Genomic DNA, 22,938 nt, shown 5'->3' with positions numbered 1-22,938 from the left:
TGGAAAACTTGACGCCTTTTAAATCTTAGCCAAAATGGGTTTAATTATATTAGCTCTGAATAATAGTGTCAAATAGTGCTAGAAGTGAAAGCTAAGCCCCATTTAATTCTACTCCTTCAATCTGTGATTGTGGAGGCTAGGAACAAAAAGACTGAGTCATCTTTTTCAACATTACCTCACAAGCTGGGTGGAATCCCCTAGGCCTCCTTTCCATATCTTCCCTTCTTTGCTTGTATGCACTATACATTTGAATGTTTAACTATTTCTGTAAATGTATTCTCCTTTTCTGGAAGCTCTTGGAAAATTGGGACTGGTAATATTTTCTTTGCTGAATACAAAGGGAACAAAAGAACAGATAAACACACAGCAGAACAAAATAAACATAGAATAATTCTTTGAGGTCCACAGGGTGACTTCAGTGACCTTAACTCATTCTCCTGACTCCTTCTTCTTCCACTTCCAGAATTATTTGTATCTCTGTATCTATTCTTTGGGGCTTTTCCTGACTTTAGTGAGGATGATTTTAAGGAGTCCAGGCTCAACATTCTGGGACTTCTGTTGATCATCTGTGTGTATGCTGAGCCTCTGAATGCAGTATTCTTCATTCTAGGATTGAAACATCATCATGTCTCCCAATCTTAAGAGGAGATTCCCCTCTTGATACACTTGCTGAATACTTTAGTTCCTTTCTACCTGAAACCCTGATTGAAACAACTTTCCTCCTCAGAATGAGTTCTAACTTAGAACCTCATTAAATAACTGTCAGAAGGCTTTATAATGTATATATGATATATAGTGTATGATATAAGGCATACACGATACAAAGATAAAAGGTATATGAAGGATTGCACTACTTGCTCTTGGATTATCCAGGATCATGCTTAGAATGTTCACTTTGTAGTTCTCTCTTGTATACTGCCTCCTAAAATTGTTTCTATCTAGTTTGACAAGCTAGCTCCTGTTGAACTCCATCCAAACATGCAAAGCTAGTCCTGGATCTCAACCTTCTTACTCATCTCTGTTCTTCTGTGGATAGAGTAGTGTCCAGTTTTGTTTTGAAATATGATTATCACTTCTGGAATACGCAAGAAGTCTGACATTCAGTGCACTAATTTAACTCTGTCACTGTGGGTATGGAGAAAAGGGGATGTTTCTACATTGTTGCTGGGAGTGTAAACTAGTCCAACCTCTATGGAAAATAGTGTGGTGACATCTAAAGGAACTAGAAATTGACCTTCAATTTCTTCAAATGTACAATGTACACAAGCAAAGGAGGAAAAGTATGGGAAAGAGTTCTGGAGAAATCCCACCTAGCTTGTGAGGTAATGTTGGAAAAATGGCTCCGTTTTTCTATTCTTAGACTCCACAATCACGAATTGAGCGAATAGGTTTAAATGAGGCTCAGTTATCACTTTTAGCACTATTTAACACTATTATTCAGAGCTAATGTAATTGAACCCATTTTGGCCAAGATTTAAAAGTTTTCAAGTTTTCCACAGGTGTCTTCTGTTTAATGTCCCCTCATAGATGTTAATTCAGCAATTCCCCTTCTGGGAATACACCCATAGGATCACAAATAGTTCTACAAAAAAGACACCTGCACCTGCAGGTTTATTGCACTATTCACAACAGCAAAAACATAGAACCAACTCTTATAACCATTGAAAGTAGACTGGATAAGGAAATTGTGGTACATGAGTCATAAAGATGGACACATCATGAACTTCTCAGCAAATGAGATGGAATTAGAGACAAACATTCTTAGTGCCCTATCACAGAAAGAAAGAGCCAAATACCACATGCTCTCACTCATAAGTGGGACCTAAACATTAATCACAAAAGCACAAGGAAAAAACCGGCAGTCATGGGACACTGCCAAGGGGACTGGGGTGAAGGGGTAGGGTTGGGGGGACATGTAACAACACAAAGCATACCTGATCCTAAACCAGGGATACGGAGGCGAAGTTGGAGACCCAAACTACACCTGCATGTACATTACTTATGTACCTAATTCTGACTTGTAACCCCATACCTTTATAATAAAATAAAGTACAAAAAAAAAAAGGAAAATGGAAAAGAGGTTTCCTAAGATCAAATGTGCTATTACTAAGTTGTGATAGAAACATATTTTTCTCTTACCTAAGCTATTTAGGTTCTTGAAACAACAACAAAAAATCATATTTTTAGGTTCGTTTTGTTATCTATAACTTTCACCGAAAGTAAAATAAGATCTTCTGGTTAAAGTAATACATTGTGCGGGTTTAGTAAACCTTAATGGCATTGAAGATACATATCCACAGCAATTTTCTTTCTTGGATTAATAAAGGTTCCAAAGTCTCTCATGCCAACTTGCCTGTAAGCTCTGCATCAAGTTACTCCAATTCTATTTTCTACAGAACCATATCGGTCCCTTTCCTTTCCAAAGTAGTCTTTTGTTCTGGTTTTAAGATTTCTGCCAATGTCTTTGTCTAATTCTATTCTGTTCTTTTTTTTTTTAAAGAAAATTAATGTTCATATGATATTCTGACAATTATATTAATCTACTCTAAATTGCTAGTCATTTTTCTTTCACTTATCACAGTGCTAGAATTTTTCTTTATATGTCAATACTTCTTTTCTATACAAGCCAGATTACCTATTGACTTCAGTGGTAGATTTTTAAAAGAATGAAATAGCATTTTAAACTTAAAGAGCAATTTTAATATATTTATTTCCTTGGCAACTTACATAAATACAACAAAACCACCTTTTCCATGACAATTTGATGTGATTATGTAAGTGGTTTAAAAGAATGTTAATCTTTTCAATATATAGTATACAAAAATAGTCACATAAACCTATATAATAACTATATGATGCTTATACAATACTTCAAAAATGTTAATTCTGCTTTTCTTAAAATTATCAGTATTTGTGATAATAGGAAAAATTCTTATAAATTTCTACTGTAGAAAACATACATTGCATGCTTGTAATCACTATTCTTTTATCTTTATTTAAACATAATTAGTACAATTTGTACATATATTAAAATATAAAATTAGGTGTGTTTATCTTAAATAAAGAAGCATATTCATTTTCCCTCCACGGAAATAAAAAAACAGATCTTATATTTAAATAGTTCTTGATAATTTGTGTTAATAATAGTCTTATATTTAGAATTACTAATTGTAAAATTCATCAAAGTACAGAGTTTTAAATATGTCTAATTGTATGTAATTTGTATTTTATCATATAGTATTTCAACAACAGTAGACCGCACGATGAAATACTTATAGATCTGTCATATATATATTCAAATTTCAAATATTCTCATTTTTATCATAGCATAACAGAGAAATAGCTCATCTAAGAATTTCATAGCCTTAGAGCTCTCAGTGTTTAAATATAAGTAGTAATTCTTATTTAGACATTACCAGATTGAGCAGCCCCCAAAAATGATTTCACTTTCCACTTTAGTCAGGTAACCAAAATGTCTTGTAATAAAATGACGTTTCTAGCAGATCTTCAAAAAAGACAATCTCATATATAACTGGTGTAACTAGTAATAGTAATATAATTTTAATTTTAGAAAGTTAGAAACTAAAGATATAAGTTCACCCTTAATATTTGTTTTCTTTTGGATATAACTTTAATACCCAAGAGATGTCATTATTTCCCATTATGATATATTTTGTATAGAAAGACTTCAAGAAAGAATTTCACTTACTTCCCTAAACATAATAAAATAGCTCCTGCTTTATTCCTCACCAGAACATTATTTCAAATAGTTGCTGCTAAAATCTATTCTTAATTTTGCATAAAGGGAACATTCTGATTAAAGCAAAAAGTGTTAAAATGACTCATTAGGAATTTGAAACAGCAGTCTTTTATGAAACATGCTGGTAATACAACATGGAAAGAAAGATTTTAAATAAAACTCATCATCTTTAAATTTTCATTTGCAAAAAAAGTAGTTGTATTCACAGTGTTATCACAGTGTAAAAAATATGATAATATATGTAAACAGAAGATATGTTTTTAACATCTATTTCAACACCAGGATTGGTATCCTAGCTTCTCCTCTCCCATCTGTGACTATGATGATATCATTTTCTTACAAACACTTGAAGTTTCTGTAATTACAGTACCTAACTTCAAAGCTGTGATAAGGCTTATGCAAAACCATAATACAATTATATGAATATTTATATTAATATATTACTATAATAATAGCCAGCATTTATAGTGTTATAATGAAGATTAACTATTATGGCATAGTATAACATTATTTTATGTTAAATACTGGAATGTTAAATACTGCTACATAATGTAAGATTACATTAAACACTCTATATTAAATGTTGAACATTCTATCCAAGACCTAGTTAAATCAATTATGTATAATTTTTCACATTTTAAGATATAATGTTTCTATACTTCCATAAAAGGTCTCATTAACTCAACTACACAATTTCAATGGTTAACGTTATATAATCTCACACATTATTCTTCATTTTACAATTATTCTGCATTTTACAAATAAGAAAATTGTAGCTCATTGAGTCTAAATGGCTAAGCCCAGTATCACATAACTAGTAATCTGTTTGAATTTGCTTCCAGATCTTAGTTTTTTTTATCTTACTCAATATACTATACATTGTGTCAAAATTTCAGAAGCCAGATTGAGTATATCTGCCCATTCTAACATTGTTCAATTATAGTCACGTATCCAAAATATATTACTTTTTTTAAAGCTCTGATATTTTATGTTTTTCACTAAACACAGATTTTAGGATTCTTTGGCATTGTGGTTGTTATGTAATTGATTGTAGAGATGAGTACTTCATAAAACCCACCTACCAGATTGTATCTCTCTGCTCTCTTAGTGACTGATGGCCCACCTACCTCCATTGTTTGCCCCCGAGACAAAGTTGCAACAAATACTTTGTACATTTTTCTTTCATGAAGATGTGTAAAAATTTCCTTGAGATGGAACCAGAAACAAGGTTAACATAAATTAAAATAGATACACAAAACAAAGGACATATTTTACAAAACACGTTTGTACAAAAATAAATACACAAAAACCACATTTAAATGACTGCACATGGATGAGACGAATGGGAGTGGAATATGAGGATAAAACATGTACATAAATGAATGAATGATCTATTTTCATAGAACAATGAATGTGCCAGAAATAACTTGTTAGTGTGACATGATTCATTCAACCCTAGGCACCAGAGCACCACAAAGAGAAAAAGAACAGAAAAAGAAAAAAAGAAAGGAAGGAAGGAAGGAAGGAGAGAAGGAAGGAAGGAAGGAAGCAAGGGAGGGAGGAAGATTGTTCTTTTCTGTGTGACTGCCATTTTTCTCTGATATGATGAGGTCTATGCCACTTTCATCATTTCTTGTTCCCATTCATAAATGAATGAAAAATCATAAGGTTAAATGAGGAGAGAGAAGAAAGTATCAGAGGCTGTTTAAAAGACAAATTGCAACGTGTGTGTGTGTGTATATATATATACACTAAAGTTTACAACATGATGGTCTAATAAATGTTGCCTAGAGTTTTGGGGGGAAGAAAACCTAACAAAACATGGTCTAGGTTTTTTCCATATAACCTGCCCACCTTGATTTTACTCAACCTCTTATCTCAGGTTACATTTTCTACTCATATACAACTGAAGAAAACTTTAGCTGGAATATTGCATGCACGATGGGTTTGGATTTTTGTCAAATTATGAAGGGAAGCATAAGTATTAGACCATGAAGGTGATTGTGAAGCGAGAGCAAGAATAAAATAAATGATTGCAAAACATGGTAACCTTCAAATTATCCGTTGAAAGAGGAATAAAATGATTGGAATGACTCAGATTAAAAGTAAATGAAATGCGGGTTGTTGGACTTCTGTTCACGTTGTTCTTTTGCTTATGATGGTAATATTTTAGACAGCCCTTCTCAGTGTGGGCTCTGTTAGAGGCACAGGCTGTTCAGAGCCCTGCCCATTCACTTCAGTTGGAGTGTCAGACAATAAATCACTAAAAAGAATAATTACAAATGGCCCTTAAGTATTTGAAGAACAAGAAAGACAAAGAATTTTCTTTTTTTTTTCTGCATCCTGTGAATACCACCATTTTGACATTTATTTTGTTGCATTCAACTTTATATATTTTTATTAAATATTCCTCACTACATTAGAATCTTCTTGGGAGGAAATCACGCATATCCAAGCATCTAACATAGAGGTTAGGAAGTAATGAATATTAAACTAGCTGGGTTAGTTTTTACAGTTCAATTCAGCTTGTGGGTCTGTGGTGATTTCATTTGAAACTGTCACTGTCTATGTCCCCATGTGAACCTGTAGTTGGCCTCTTTATTTTATTTTATTTTTTTTACCTTTTCTTTTCAATTTTACCTGAAACACTTACCATAGCTTTTTCATAGATTAATGTAAATTTTAGTCTACCACTATTCTCACAATCTTACAATCTGCAGGGTGTACATTAATGAGATTTTACTGAACTAGATTTAAGGTGAGAAAAGAATGTCTATGTCCTTCCAAATAAAGACTTGTTTAATAATTGGATATTAAGTTAGATAATCAGTGCTCTGTTGGTTTAAACCAAGTGTCTCTCGCACTCATCATTGTGGATGATATGAGATTTGAGAAAATTCACCTTTTTGACACTAGAAGGCATTAAAATGTAAAGCCAGAATTAGCTAAGCTGTAATAATAAGGTGGAAATTGCTAACTGTAAAACCACAACATTACATTTAGCAAAAACACTAAAGCTTTACATGTGAAGTGATGGGTCTTAATAGTATCTTGTTCTTATGCTTTTCATCTGTTCAAGTGATTTTTCATCTTTTGAATTTTGTTCAAATCTAGAAGACTTACTATAAGTCGGTATATTACAATGTTAATAGGTACAGACCATAATAAGAACCTTTTTTCAGCAGTAAGTCATTTTATTTATATTTTACTGGTACAATACTTTGTCACAAAGTTATGTGTTCATGGGGGTACCACAGTTATGAATCTGAGTCTCAATGTGAAAATCTTTTTTCATTACACTGGTGGTTCTAATATATGGCTATATGCTAGACTCGTATGGGAAACTTTTTAAAGACACCCATGGACAAGTCCCACCCATAATAATTGAATCCAATTTTTTGGAGATGAGACTTGAGTATTATTATTTTTTGAATCGTTGTTCATTTTTTCTTTTTTTATATTTTATTTTAAAGATGTGGAGTAAAATTCAGGATTAGGTATACTGGTGAGCATCATACAGGTAAAGTTTGGGCCTCCCTTTAGTCCCCACTTTGCCTGGTTTGAGATCAGGTGCCCTTATTGATGTTGTGTCCTCACCTCCACCCTGGCAGTGTCCCGCTACTGCCAACCCCTTTTTCATAGTATTATGGTAAATGTTCAGAGTTTGCTTATGAGTGATAACATATGGTACTCTGTTCTTTGTTACTGTGACAGATCACTGAATATTATAGACTCTAAATCCATCCACGTTGCTGCAAAATCCATGTTTGTCCTTCTTTATGGCTGCATAATATTCTATTATGTATATGTACCATCTTTTTTTTTTTTTTTATCCAGTCCGGTTTCGATGGGCAGCACAATTAGTCTCATGTTTTTGCTACTGTGAATGGTGCTGCAATAAATATGCATGTGCAGATATCTTTTATGTAGAATGCCTTGAGTTCCTCTGGGTGTATTCTCAGTAGGGGAAATGCTGGGTCATATGGAAGGTCAATTTCTAGTTGTTTTTGTTTTTGTTTTTTTGAGTCGAAGTCTCACTCTATCACCCAGGCTGGAATGCAGTGGCACGCTCACAGCCACCACAAACTCGACCTGCTGGGCTTAGGTGATCCTTCCACCTCAGTCTTCCAAGTAGCTGGAACCACAGAGGCACACCACCATACCCAGCTAATTTTTATGATTTACTGTAGAGATGAAGTTTCACCAAGTTATCAAGGTTAGTCTCAAATCCTCGGGCTCAGGCAATCCTCTCACCTCGGCCTCCCAAAATGCTGGGATTACAGACTGAGCCACCGCACCTGGTCAATTTCTAGTTTTTTTTTAGAAATTGCCACACTGTTTTCCATAAAGGTTGAACTAGTTTGTATTCCCACCCGCAGTGTAGAAGCGTGACTTTTCTCCATATCCTCGCCAGCATCTGGTGTTGTTTGTTTTATTAATGATGGCCGTTCTTACTGGGGTTAAGTGGTACCTCAATGTGGTTTTGGTTTGCATTTTTCTGATGATTAGTGAGGCTGAACACATTTTCATGTGTCTGTTGACTGTCCATATATCTTCTTTTGAGAAGTGTCTATTCAAGTCTTTTGCCCACTGTTTAATGGGACTGGTTGTTTTAGTTTTTGTTTTTTTTCCTTTCAACACTTTTTGAGTTTCTTATAGATCCTGGATGTTAGGCCTTTGTCAGATATACAGTTGGCAAATATATTTTCCCATTCTGTAGAGTGTCTCCCCACACTCTTGATGGTTTCTTTTGCTTTGCAGAAACTTTTCAATTTAATGAAATCCCACTTGTCTATCTTATCTCTTATGGCCCGGGCTTTTGGGGTTTTGATCAGGAATTGGTTGCCTACTCAATTTCCATAAGAGTGTCATCTGCGTTTTGTAAGATTCTTACAGTTTGAGGTTTTACTTTTAGGTCTGTGATCCATTTAGATTTAATTTTTGTGTACTGTGATAGATAGGTTTCAAAGTGATACTATAATGCAGCCAGGTTTGAAAATTATTATATTAGACTTTAATCTTTACACCAGGAATATGTTTTATTTATCTCTATTTTCTTGCACCAGAAATGTACTAAGCACCTAGCTCAATAAATCTTAGTTTAATGAAGAAAACAATTAATTACATAAAACATGAACGTCATCTTAAAGTTAGGTGATTCTTCTTCCCTCTCCTTACCATAAAACTTTTGTTTTTAATTACTATATGTTAACTCTCATCCTATACAGCTTTGTCTGTAAATTATAAGCATCTGGCAGATGGGAAATTGTTCGCTCTTGATTTATAAGTGTTTTAACACAGAATAATTCAATCAATATTTTGAGCACCTTATTTATAAAAGTATATATTTTTACTCAAGTGTACACAGAGAGATCAGTAAAAGGTAAGTAGACTCTTCACTAAGGGAAAAGATTTCAGTAAAAATGCAATCAATGTGATACATCACTAACAGAATGAAAAATTTAAAAAATACATGATAATTTCAATAGATGCAGAAAAAGACTTTGGCAAAGTTCAATTCCCATTCATGATAATGACTCTAAAATAAATAGGTATAAAAGAAACTTACCCCAGTACAATAAAGGCTATATATGGGAAGCTCACAACTAGCATCATAATCAATAGAGAAAACTTGAAAAGATTTTCTTCTAAGTTCTTGTGCCAGACAAGATATACAATGGTGATAGTTTACTATTTCTACTTAACATAGCACTGAAAGTTTTAGCTAGAGAAATTAGGCAAAAGAAAGAAATGAGAGACAACTAAATTGGAAAAGAAGAAGTAAATTTATGTGTTTTTAGATGACGTAATCCAATATGTAGAAAATTCTAATGACACCATCAAAAACTTGTTAGAGGTGTTACTGGTGGTAGGAATGTAAACTAGCACAATCTCTATGGAAAACAGTCTGGCAATTCCTAAAAGTTCTAAAAATCTACCTTCCATACAACCCTGCAATCCTCCTACTGGGAATATACCCAGAGGAACTCAAATCACTCTATGAAAAAGGTAACTTCACACGCACGTTCATTTCAGCATTACTCACAATAGCAAAAACATGGAACCAACCATGTTGCCCATCAAAAGAAGACTGGATTTTAACAAAATGTGATACATACACACAGATGGAATATTATGCAGCCATAAAGAAGGACAAACATATGAATTTCACAGCAACTTGGATGGACTTAGAGTCTATAATACTGAATGACCTATCACAGAAACAAAGAACGGAGTACCACATGTTCTCACTCATATTGAATTTTGCACAGTTATCATAATACTATAAGAATGGAATGGCATTAGTGGGAAACTTCAGGGTGGAGGCCAGGATTGGCAGTAGTGGGAAACTACCAGGGGAGGGATGGGCACACATCATCAATAAGGGTACCTGCATAATTAACTTCTGTATACCTAACCCTGGATTAGACCCCACATCTTTAAAATTAAAAAACAGAAAACTTGTTAGAACTTATAAATTAATTCAGTAAAATTGCAGGATACAAAATCAATATACAAAGAAATAGTAATGTTTATTTGCTCAAACAATAAGTTATCTGAAAAGAAGTTGAGAAAACAATTCAATTTGCAATAACATCAAAAATAATAATATATTTAGGAATAAATCTAACCAATAAGGTGAAAGACCTATACACAGAAAACTATAAGACATTGTTAAAAAGAAGTTTAAGAACAGACAAATAAATTGAAGAATATCCCTTGTTCATTGATTGGAATAATTAATGATAATTAAATGTCCATACTACCCAATGCTATCTACAGATTCACAATCCAGATCAACATTCTAATGACATTGTGTCATATAAATATTTTAAAAATTCTAAAATTTTTGTGGAACCATAAAAATCTGAATAGTCAAAGTAACCTTAAAAACAAGAGTAAAGTTGGAGGCATCATACTTCCTGATTTCAAATTATATTAAATATCTATTCATTAAAATGCTAGGGTATTGGCATGAAAGCTCCATAGACCAATGGAATGCAATAGAGAGTCCAGAAGTAAACCTATGTATATATGGTCATTTAATTTTCTACAAGGGCACCAAGAATACACAATAGAGAAATGATAGTTCCTTTAATAAAGGACTGTTGTGAGAACTGTATATCTCTATGCGCAAAGATAAAAATTGAATACTCTTTTTGAACCATATACAAAAGTCACCTTAAAATTTATTAGACTTAGAAATAAGATCTGAGACCATAAAGCTGCTGGAAGAAAACATAGGGAAAAAACTCCTTGACATTAGTCTTGGCAATACATTTTTGGATAAGACATTCAAAGCAAGAAAAGCAAAAATAAACAAATTGAAACTATATTAAACTAATAAACTTCTGCACAGCAAAGAAAACAGTAAACAAAATGAAAATGCAAACTATGGATTGAGAGAAAATATTTTCAAGTCATGTAGCTGATAAGGGGCTAATATTCAAAGTATATTTTAAAATTCATACAATTCAATAGCCAAAAATAATAATAACTTGGTTTAAAAATGGACAAATGATCTGAATAGACATTTTTCCAAACAACACAAATAGTCAGCATCTATATGAAAAGGTGCTCAGCATCACTAATTATCAGGGAAATTCAAATGAAAACCACATGATGGCACCTCACATCTTTCAGGGTGGCCATTATCAAAAAGATAAGAAATAATAAGTGTTTCTAAGGATTTTTAAAAAAGGAAACTCTGTTCTACTATCATTGAGATTGTAAATTGGTGCACCCATGATTGTGAAATTCACACAAACACACACACACACACACACACACACACACACACACACACAATCTGCACTCTATGTTCTTTGCAGCACTTACAACATTTGACATATGGAAACAACCTAAGTGTTCATCATTGAATAAATACATAAAGAAATTGATATACACACACGATGCAATATTATTTAGTCTTAGAAAAGAATGAAATACTGCCATGTGCCACTACATGAATGAACCTGGAGCACATTATGCCAAGTGAAACGAGCCAGATACAGAAAGATAAATACTGAGTTTTCTTGTTTATATATGGATTCTAAAAATGTTGAATTCATAGGGGTAGAGAGTAGAATGGTGGTTATGAGGGAAAAGGGCAGGTGGGGAATGAAGAGATGTTAGTGAAAGGGTACGAAGTTTCATTTATGTAGAATAAATATGTTCTAGTGATCTAATGTACATTATGGAGGCTACAGCTGATAATACTCATTGTATACTTGAAATTTGCTGAGAGTAGATCTTAAGTGCTCTCCATTTATAAGAAAAAAATGGTAACTTTGAGAAGAAAAGCTTATGTTTATTAGTTTGACTGTGGCAATTAGTTCGCTATGTATATAAACTACACATTGACTACCTTAAATATATACAATTTTATTAAAAATTAAGAAGCAAAAGTTAAAGATATAATGAGATAAAAATAAGTTTAAAGTAATTAAAATAAAAGTTAAAACATTTAAAGAATTAAATAAAAGAAAGAAACTGGAATTAAAAGTAAATCTAATTAACATTAAAACAAATTGAGTGATTGAACCCTTTTTAATTTTAAAAATATCTTTTGAGGTTTATCTTACTTTCCCTTAGTTAAGATGCAGACAATATTTGGCATTAGATAGCAGTAAATATTTCCACAATTTGACTTGTTACTGACAAAGAAGATTGATAATACTGTACTTATATTTTAAGAGTACATTTATTCATATCCTTTAACTAAGTTATTCCACTTAAACAATGTTCTTTGTTCCAATGGAAAGAAAATAGTATGTACATAAAATGAGTCGTGGTAGAGTTATACTGGAGAAAAAGTCAAATGGTCTTCAATAAAGGAAGATGGGTTGATTAACTAAATTTATATCTATGAAAATAAATATTATTTTCTTGAAATAAATACCAGTTATGAATATTACAAGGTAAAATAAAAACTGGCTACTGTAACTGAGAAAAAAAGTATAATATTATTCACAACGATGACTACATTTATGTACATAATTGCATTAGCATTTAAAGTCCAAACACTAAGTAATATGTTACAGTGGTATGATGATAGTGAACTTGACTTTTCCCCTTTATTTTTTCCTTATTTGTGTGATGTGACATGGCATTACAAAATTTAAAATATTCTTTGGCAAACCTTATTTCATTCTGTCCTTTAGGCTTTCTGACACTAGTTCTAAAGCGTAATGTACCTATGTGTCATTGTAATTGCTTACATTATATTATTATATTATATTCCTTGCTTCCTGGATACTAGAGACATAACCTTGTGAGCTCAGCTTACATGTTCCTTCCTCTAACAATATTGCTATTGCATTATGATACTTTTTATTAGACTGGTTTTTGCACTATGTTAATTAAAGTGGTCAGTTTTTTCGATTTTTAACATTGATACATAAATGATCCTGCAGTATTGTAATATAGTGTCAATTAAATTTTGTCATTATATAATGGGATACATATTCACAAAAACTTTAGCAATGAGAAATGAATGTTTACCTTGTGACATAAATATAATTAAATGTTGTTTATAAACTAGCTTAAGATAAAAAAACTCACCTCCAGAATGAATTTTTTTGTTTGTTCATTGCTTTAATCAGACCCTAGATTTTTCTCTTATGGGTTACAACATTCTATTTCTCTATAATACAGAGGATTAGTCATCTCATTTTCATTTATTTAAAATCTGTTTGCTTGTGGGAGCTGAAATCTTTGTATTTGACAGTTCCAATTAAACACTAATTGAAATTTGAATAATTTGCTACTATAAAATTGAAAAACTCAGTAATAAAACTGACATAATTTTCTTTGCTTTTCAATGAGAAATCAAATCATAGAAATGTTGATAGTGATTTAAAGAAAAATCATGTTTTGTGATGACTATTATTGTTTCTAGCCACCCAAAATAGTGATGACCTTTAATCAGAGAAAAACTGACAATGTGACTACTGCAATCAAATAATCTAGATTACAAAACCCATATGAGCTAATCGTGCTTTGAGTCATTTCTCTCTGGTGATCAATTAATTGGCTTACAGATACAGGAGATTGAAATACTTTTTTTGGTTGAATATACTTGTATATTTCAATGCATCTATTTTTAAGCTTTAAATATGAAATATACTCAAATGCTTCTCTATATGGAACTATGGTTCTTTAGATTCTGTTGGAAAGTAGCACTATTCTTTTTGACAAACAAGTCACAGGACCATATCTGCCATCCATGTTTGAAAACCATATTTTTTCCACAGCAAAGACAGCAGATATTAACACAGAGAAAGAGATATACACATTCATTCACGTACAATATAACATAGACCACTTTCTTAGTCATACACTATTTTTTCCCTTTTTCTGAAAGTTTTCATGACCTGCTCAAAGAAAATTACTCAACCAACAGTTCAAGGACAATAGCATTGGTCTCAGAGTTCAAGAACACATGATCATGTCTACATCAGATCTCAATATTTGTTTTTTGCTCCAGGGATCTATGTACTAATTTAGTAATTTGCACCACCCTCTACCTGGCACTCACACCCTTGCCAAATATGCTACAGCAAAATTAGGACAAGTACATTTCTATAAATATTTCCATATAGAAGGGGAGAATAGAAAACATGTATGAAATTGATCATGGCAGATATTGCGAGGGGTACCTATATTGCCCACGGGATGTGTTCCTGCAGTTAGCCTGGGTTCTGCGCCTTGACAATAGTTTTCTAAAGAGTTGTTTCTATGGTCCTTAGCTCTGCTCTCTACGAGGTTCTTCTTTTTCTTAATAATTATGTACCATGGTTATTTCTGAGTACGCCAGTAGAGAGTATTCTTTCCAAGAGCATTGCTAGCATGTTCAGCCAGCTTCATTCTCATGGAAGTAATAGAACAAATATTATTTTAAATTTTGAGAAATTAGTCTCTTTTAGTCTACACTAGAGTACATTTGCCAGTATGACTTTTATTAAAAACTTAGCAGTCTTTTTAAAAATTTGTTTACAGTAAATTCCACAGATTAATATTCACATCTGCAATCCTTTTAGAAAAATTCTCTGTCTTTGAGCTATTTTTACCTTTAATTATGAGATGTTCTGGTAGAGGCACAATCCAAGTCTCTTCTCACTACACCAATTTTTCTTAAAGAACTTATAGGGAACCATCTTAATAGATTCAGAACTTTAATAACGAGGTTGGTGGAAACACTATTTCTTGCCACAGCATTAATTGATGTTGCTCAAAGGCATCCTCAGTTTTATATTTTGCCACTTGGTAATGAGAATCATGTGTCTCACAACCCTAGAAGTCACTTAAATTTATATATTACTTTATGTACCTCTTAGAAAACTCAACAATTTATTTCTGAGTTCATCTTTCATACATTTGTCAAATGTATCAATTGCAAACAAGAAATATTAGTTCACATTTTTAACCCAAAAACCACAAACTCATTCTCTATATGCTCTGCCTTCTGAGGTATTACTGGAAACTAATATGCCAAATGTTTCACCACCCCATAAAATGAATTTCTATTAGAGCAGCATCTGATGTATATTCTCTACTCCGCTACTTCTGATACTGAAACCAACGCCACATATTTTAAGTTTTGTTTTTCTCTTGTTTTAATGACCATACCAGTCAGCTTCAACTAAAATGTTTTCTTTCTCCCTTCCTTCCTTCCTTCCTTCCTTCCTTCCTTCCTTCCTTCCTTCCTTCCTTCCTTCCTTCCTTCCTTCCTTCCTTCCTTCCTGTAACAACTCCAAAGTCTCAGTTACTTACAACAGTGAATATTGTTTTTTACCAATGTGAATCCTATTGTGGGTCAGCAAAGTCTCAGCTTCTGTTCTCTTCATGTTGAGACCCATGCTGAGAGAATAATTCTTATTTTGGATATTTTGGCCTCATGACATGATACGTGGTAGAAAAGACGCCTGGGAAAAGAGACAAGGCTGAGCCCTGTGTTCATTCTCAAAGTGACTGATGGCACCGATATGCTTGCTTCTCCTTCCAAGGCATTGACAAAGCAAACGTCCTAGAGTCAAGTCTGACACTGTTGATGTGAGAAGTATAATCCTACTCGGAGGAGCAAATAATATTATCATCCTTAGGGTCACAGATTATTATTTAAATTACTCAATTAGCCTGCTGAGTCAGATCTTTGGGGACTCATTCTTCATTAGCCCGCAAACCTGAGAAGAAATGATTTCCTTGCCAAAAAATTAGTCCCAAGTGATTTATTAAAGCCTCTATTGATAAACATGGAGATCCCTTCACCACCTCCTACTCACAATAAATAATTGCATATTAAAACTATTCACAGGAATAATGTCTACAATAAGACAAAGTCTAAAAAACATGCTCGAGTCTTTCTACCATGTGCCTTTTCTGACTTACTTTCCTACCATCCAGTCCTACTACACATGAATATCATTAAAAAAGAATATGTCTTCAACCAGAGAGACATACCAAAGATGAAAGGCCTGCCAGCAAAATGGCAATAATAAGAGCAGAGGCCAATGTGTGAACCTCATCAGTGGAATGATTGATTCTGTTTTCATGTGATGTTATTAGAAAAGAAAATCCTGTTTGCTTGATTGAAATTCTTTTGTTTAAAAATTAAATCTCAAAAAGTAGAATGTATTCTACTATTAAGTTACTCCATTAAAAAATAATTCAGCTTATTATTATTATTATTATTGGATTTTCAATAGTTTTGCATCATACAGAAACAGTTTTTCTGAGCTGGGAACTATAGTATTTGCCTGAAAAATTTTCCAACAGGAGCAGATGCGATGACTGGAACACCATCTGAAATAATTCTGCCATGTGGTAATGCCCCACATTCATACTGACATTTGGGCCTGTGTTTCTTTTAAGAAATATATCTCTTTTATTGTTTGTAACTATGGCTGAAAGTACCCCGTAGTTACAGTGCTGTCAGGATATTACATCAAGATGTCTGCCTTCCAGAAACTTCTAAAGTAATCCATAAACGATTAATGACTTGACTTTACACAAGGAAATAATGTATCTAAATTATTTTGCACACTGGAGTAAATATATGTCATAGCATATAATCATAACATATATTTCTCTGATAGATAAGCTTAAATCTTAAAACTTAAAACACCAAGTTGTCATGATACAATGCCCACATATAAACACACACACACAGAGACAACACACACACACACAAAATGGACCATGCTGAAACACTGGGTTATAGAGCATTCATAAAAATATCCTATTAGCACCATAAACACGTGCATGCTGCCTATGAAATTTTCCTTTCCTTATGGTTTTATTTTGTCATTAAAATGTGATAGTTTTTACACCATTAATACTATACGTTAATAAACATGAAAATGCTGTATATACGTGTATGTGTGTGTGTGTGTGTGTGTGTGTGTGTGTGTGTGTGTGTGTGTGTGTGTGTACTAAAAAATTCTGCTTTGACACTGTTCAGTGTGTGTTCACTTATTAAGCAGTACCTCGTCTTCTTTTTGGTTGAGCTCCTGTTTTAGTTCTTCCACTCGAAATCTCAGTTTCTTTACTTCTTCCTCATTTTTATCCACTCGGTTCTTAGCATGAGTCAGTTCTGCAATTTTTTCCTGGTGTTGTCTGCTTAGTTTATAGTAGGCATGTTGAAGGTTCAATAGTTCCTTTCAAGAGAAAGCAGGGATTACATTATTTAAAATTTACTCTGATAAAGTCAGAAGAACGGCAACTTCTTTTTACAAAGTTGGAAAGCATTTCAGGAAGAATTCAGGTGAGCCTCCCCTTCCTCTGGAATTCTACATTTCTGTAATCAAATATTATGAAAGAGATGCTTTTGTGTTGCTAAAATACAATTGTTGAGTAAATGATCCATTTTTTTTTACCTTATACAAAAGTACTTTTTATGTATGTTTTCCAAAATAGGACATCACATATGCATAAATAAAGAAAAAATGATAAAAATAAATGCAGAAGAGCTATTCATCTAAGTCAGCTGACATATTAAATGATAGACACTATATGCTTTTAATTACTTTGCTGAAGAACTAAGGTTCAGCGCTGAGGCAGTGAGTTGTCACCTAGCACCTCTTTCAATATCACATGAATCTGGCTCAGACACCAGTAGTAAATGACACATCATGTGGTAAAGAAACAGATGAATCTATCATAAATCCATTGGACTGCAAATAAAGCTTGTTATAATTGACACTATGTAGTGTAGGAATTAGCAGTTTACAGTAATTAGCTCTGATTACTAATAATGTTGCTTCTCATATTTAGTTAAAATTTACAGTGCAAAATTAATAATATCATTTCAAAAACATCTTTATTAAACTAGAAAATAAAAAAATAACCTATAGTTTCTCCTAATGTTATAATACTGTAGAAAATCCCAAGGGTATTTCTTTGATGTCCTGAAAAATACTGTCTTAGTACTTTAAATATAAACAGCACAAAGCATACAATGATAAATTATCTTAGGACATCTAAATAGAAAATTGGAAATGAAATCTTCCTTCGCATCTCAAACCAACAGTAATACTAATAAAAATAGATTAGAGATTCAAAAATTTAAAAAGTCATAAAATATTGGAAAATAATGGAAGAAAAAAATGTGGACATGTTTTCCTTTTAATCATTAAGTAGGAGAAATATGAGCCCTAATCATGAGATCAAAAATGATATATTGAATCATAATAAGTATACAACTTGTATATAGAAAATAAAATAGTATGTCATACATAGAAAATGTTATATAACAAAAGACAGGACTTTTACTATATGAAGAGTTAGTTATATAGAGTCTATATAAATAAACTGGACATAAAATATGAAAGAACATATTTTGTAGGAAGGAAAATAGAGTATCTCTTAAATATTGAATGATATTCAGCATCATTCAAAATAGGAGAAAACCTATTCCAATTTATGTAACATTTTTGACCCAACCAAACTATCAACACTATAGAAAATTATAGTAGCTGTCAGTGGTTAAGAATGTGGCAACAGGTGAGATCAGAAGATGTGGGGGTGGATAATAAAAGGGTGATACCAAGGACTCTGTTTTAACTATATAGATGTCAGTTTCCTCGTTGTTTACTGTATGACAGTTTTGCAAGATAATACCCTGGGGGAAACTTAGTAAAGAGTGCCAGACATCCCTGCATTATTTCTTACAACTGCATATTAATCTACAATTATTTAAAAAATGCTCGGTGGCTCATCCTGTAATCCCGCACCTTTGGGAGGCTGAGGTGAGTAGATTGCCTGAGCCCGTGGGTTCGAGACCCGCCTTGGGCAACAAGGCCTCATCTCTACAATAGATCAAAAATTAGCTGGGCGTGGTTGCACGTGCCTGTAGTTCCACCTACTTGGAAGGTTGAGGCGGAAGGATCGCTGGAGGCCAGCAGGTTGAGGCTGCGGTGTCCAGGAACGGCCACTGCACTCCAGTCTGGGTGACAGAGTGAGACTCCAACTCAAAAAAATAAAATAAAATAAAAATAAAACAACAAAAACTGCTTAATTTACACAAAAGCACATCAAGGTATTATTTCTCATGTCTTCAGATTGGCAAAGGCTAAGTATGATAAGATCATCTTTTGGCAAAATGAAGATAATAAAGAGATTCATTCAAGGATAAATATTGGCAATATTTTCAAAAACTAAAAATGCATAAAAACTCTGATCCAGCCATTCTATTTCCAGTAATGTATTCTACAGATACATACAGAGTTATGTAAAATATTGTGTGTGTATGAATATTTATTGCAGCATTTTGTATTTGCTGTTGTTAACAGTGAATACTAGAAACAAAATATTCATGAAATGAGCTGATTTAAACTTAAAAACCATTAAACTGTGAAATGTGATAGGGAAGGCTTTTATATACTTATATGAGGATATCGCCAAAATATACTATTAAGTAAAGGAAAATACTCTGTGACGCATATGGTATTACAAGGAAAAAAAAAACTATTATTAAGTGACTTTTGATATAATACAATTGATGGTAAGTAGGTTCCTGGGCTCTGGAAATCCCAGCATGCCTACTAGAATTCCTGAGGAAGTAAGGCGAGAATATGGTTGAAGGATTGGACTTGGCAGAGAAACTGCTGGCTACTACTCTTTGAAAGTCTGAGAGAGGGAAAAGAAGACAAGGACCACCATGCCTCCAGCCACCATTTCTGCCCTCTGTCTTCTAAATAAAGAATGTCTGCCTCCCAGTATCACAGAAAACATAAGATGTAAACAAAGGGGATATTGTTGACATGGATGCTGCTGTCTTCCAAGTTCTACCTCACTTTCATAGGAGTCAGAATCGCAGCCAATAATATTTAAACTTGGGTGATGCCAGCAAGCAGCTGGGAACACAAAGATTTGGGTTGGACAACTAGAACCCAGAACTCACACTGGTTAGCTGGGGGGTGGAGGGATAGACTTGCCACGGTCATTCAGTAACTGAGCAGGAATATTGTAGTTTATGGCTTTATTGCAGTGTTTTACTGAATTACATCAAATATTGCATTTAAAATGCAAACAGATTTTTCATTTCTTTTCTTCAGAACACAATTTTCAAATATCAAGTTCTATACCTTATTCTTTGACAAAGATACATGTAATAGGGAACATAATTCTATTATTTGGAATGACACTGGGACATTTAAAAAAAGATCTTTCTTGATCTGTCAAACATAAAAGACTTGCTAAAAAAAAAAATGCAGAGCTTAACAGAAAAGTTATAACTTCACAAGCTGATAGTTTTTTTCTCAGGAATTATGCACCTAGTTACGATGGCATAAATACCTTCATGATTTAGCAAAATTATTTCCCAGATCATCAATTAGGTTTGTAAACTTTACTTACACTGATTAAAAGGAAGTTAAAAAAAAAAAAAAACATTTGAGATGTACATATAAGAAAGAAAAGAAGGATGGGGGCCTAGCACAGTGGTTCAAGCCTGTAATCCCCGCACTTTGGAAGGCCGAGGTGAGAGGATTGCCTGAGCTCAGGGGTTCGAGAACAGCCTGGGCAACTTGGCGAGATCTCGTTTTACAACAAATAAAAAAAAAAATTAGCCGGGCATAGTGGCACATAGTTCCAGTTACTTGGTAGCCTGAGGCAGAAAGGTCGCCTGAGCCCAGCTGTCAAGGCTGCAACTGCAGTGACCATGAGCGTGTCACTGCACTCCAGTCTGGGCGACAGAGTGAGACTCTAATTCAAAAAAAAAAAAAGAAAGGAAAGAAGGAAGAAAAATAGGCATGGTTGCTTTCCAACACAAATTCCAAACTGATAGCCTGCCATTATAAGCAGTCTCCCAGCATTCCTGCTTTATTGTTTGGCCTTTTGCTCAGTGGAAGTCTGCTTATCTCAGGCCCAGGAGGTGAATATCCTCAAAGTTTCTTCTCAATGAATGGTAATCAAGCCAGCAGCAAGAGTATCACTTGAGAACTTCATTTAAAGTCTACTAAATATGAAATTGGAGCCCAGTAATCTTGGGTTTAACAAACTTTCTGGGTGTTATTGAGTACCACATTGGCACAAGTCAATTCTAGTAAGTTTTGTTTAATCTCATCAGTGACTATGTTTTTTAAAGGTAGATCTAATCTATCTGAACAACGAGAAATGAGAATTCTCCTTGGGTGGAAACAAATGTTTTAGAATTTTTGTTACTTAAAAAATTTGCAAGGAAGATATATGCCTAGAGTTTAAGGGCAATCCGGATCAATGAGAAGTCCTGCTTACACCTGAGACTGGCAGACCTGGCCCATCCTCAGAACTTAGAGCGATGTGAGAAAATACATTCAAGTTTAAGTAGAGCCAAACTTATAGCCTAATGTATCCTAATTATGTCTATAAAGTGCCTTTAATAAAGATGAAAACTAGATTTCTGGTTAAGGAGAAAAACACATCATTTCCTTAATAAAAAGAATTTTTTTTAGTCAGTTAAAAATGAAAGGGATTAATAATTGTCACTTATTTACTGCATGATACATTCTTCACATAACTTCTCTTTTATAATCCATGTATCAATCTTGTGTTGAAAGTAATATTTTCTCTATTCAGCCTCAGAGAACTGTGTAAATTTCTTATGGTCAACCTAACTGTAATTATTCCTGCACTTGCATTTCATCAAAATATTATTGCATGACTGGCTTCAACCTTGTTATCCAGACTTATCTTCAAGATTTGACAAGTTCTTTGACATTTTGATCATTAATTTATACCTCCTTTCTTTTACTTTCAGCAGAAGAGATGGATTTATTCTTTAATTCTCAAAGCTATGGCCTTTGCCACTACCCATTCATTTTTGTTAAGTTTTGGATAAGAAAGTGATGGAAATCTCCTCCAAACATCCACTTCTTTCTTTTCGTTAATGTAACAGTGAATGATGAACCACAATCCCATGCATGTGTTTGATGCTATTATCTGAAATCTCTACATCCCCTGTGACTTAACTTATAGATGTTCAACTGGAAAGCATCCAAAATTGATGCTCAATGGTTTGTATTTGAAAAGAGAATTATGTAGATAACAAAAATTCTTATAAACTATAGAGCAAGCTTATTCTAATATATTTTGGTGGCAAAATACATAAATGCTATAATGTCATGTATTCATATATACTTTTAAAAAATTGAACATAAATTAAAATGTGTAAAAATATACAGTTCTACAGATTATTTGTCAATATGTATTCTTCAGCAAATCTAAATCTATACAACTGGAGAGTAGATATAATTTATAATCCTTTTATAAGTGACTCTCAATGATGATTTCAGATTTTTACATAGAAAAGAAGCACATAGAATGTGTTTTTATAAACATATACACAGTATTTGTTTCTCAGATAGATTGACTCAGTTTCTAATTATGTAAAATATTTGTTGGAATGTTTTTAATTTTATATATGAATCATGAACTCATATTAGTTTATGTTCTTAGAAATAAAAATATTTCTGTCTAACTAGAATTATTTGTGCATCTGATACATCAAGTATTAAAGCATAAATAATTTTGGTTATGGCAAGCTAACAAAATAAAATATATCTTATTACTTAAAATGATGTAATGAGAGGTTTGTAAATATAAATCAAAGCAGTTTCCGTGCAATCATTTGAAGGAAAAATAAAACAGACTTACAGAAAATGTAAATGTATTATTATATATTATTTCTATGTATTACT

At 33.0% G+C, this 22,938-nt stretch overlaps 1 protein-coding gene across 1 annotated transcript in view; it reads right to left on the bottom strand.

Moving 5' to 3' along the window:
- Positions 1–17,193: 17,193 nt before the first annotated feature.
- CCDC102B (coiled-coil domain containing 102B) overlaps positions 17,194–22,938 on the bottom strand; it is a 199,711-nt gene continuing 193,966 nt past the window's right edge. Inside the window, exon 6 of the mRNA XM_021714109.1 lies at positions 17,194–17,418. Coding sequence (XP_021569784.1) covers positions 17,230–17,418 — 189 coding nt within the window. The 3' untranslated portion in view covers positions 17,194–17,229. The remainder of the gene's footprint in view (positions 17,419–22,938) is intronic.

The sequence above is a fragment of the Carlito syrichta genome, unplaced genomic scaffold (genome assembly GCF_000164805.1).
Source record: "Carlito syrichta isolate Samal-C Ts95f unplaced genomic scaffold, Tarsius_syrichta-2.0.1 Scaffold305237, whole genome shotgun sequence".
NCBI lineage: Eukaryota > Metazoa > Chordata > Mammalia > Primates > Tarsiidae > Carlito > Carlito syrichta.
Note: the sequence above shows the minus strand (reverse complement) of the source record. Positions and strands in the feature narration are given on the sequence as shown.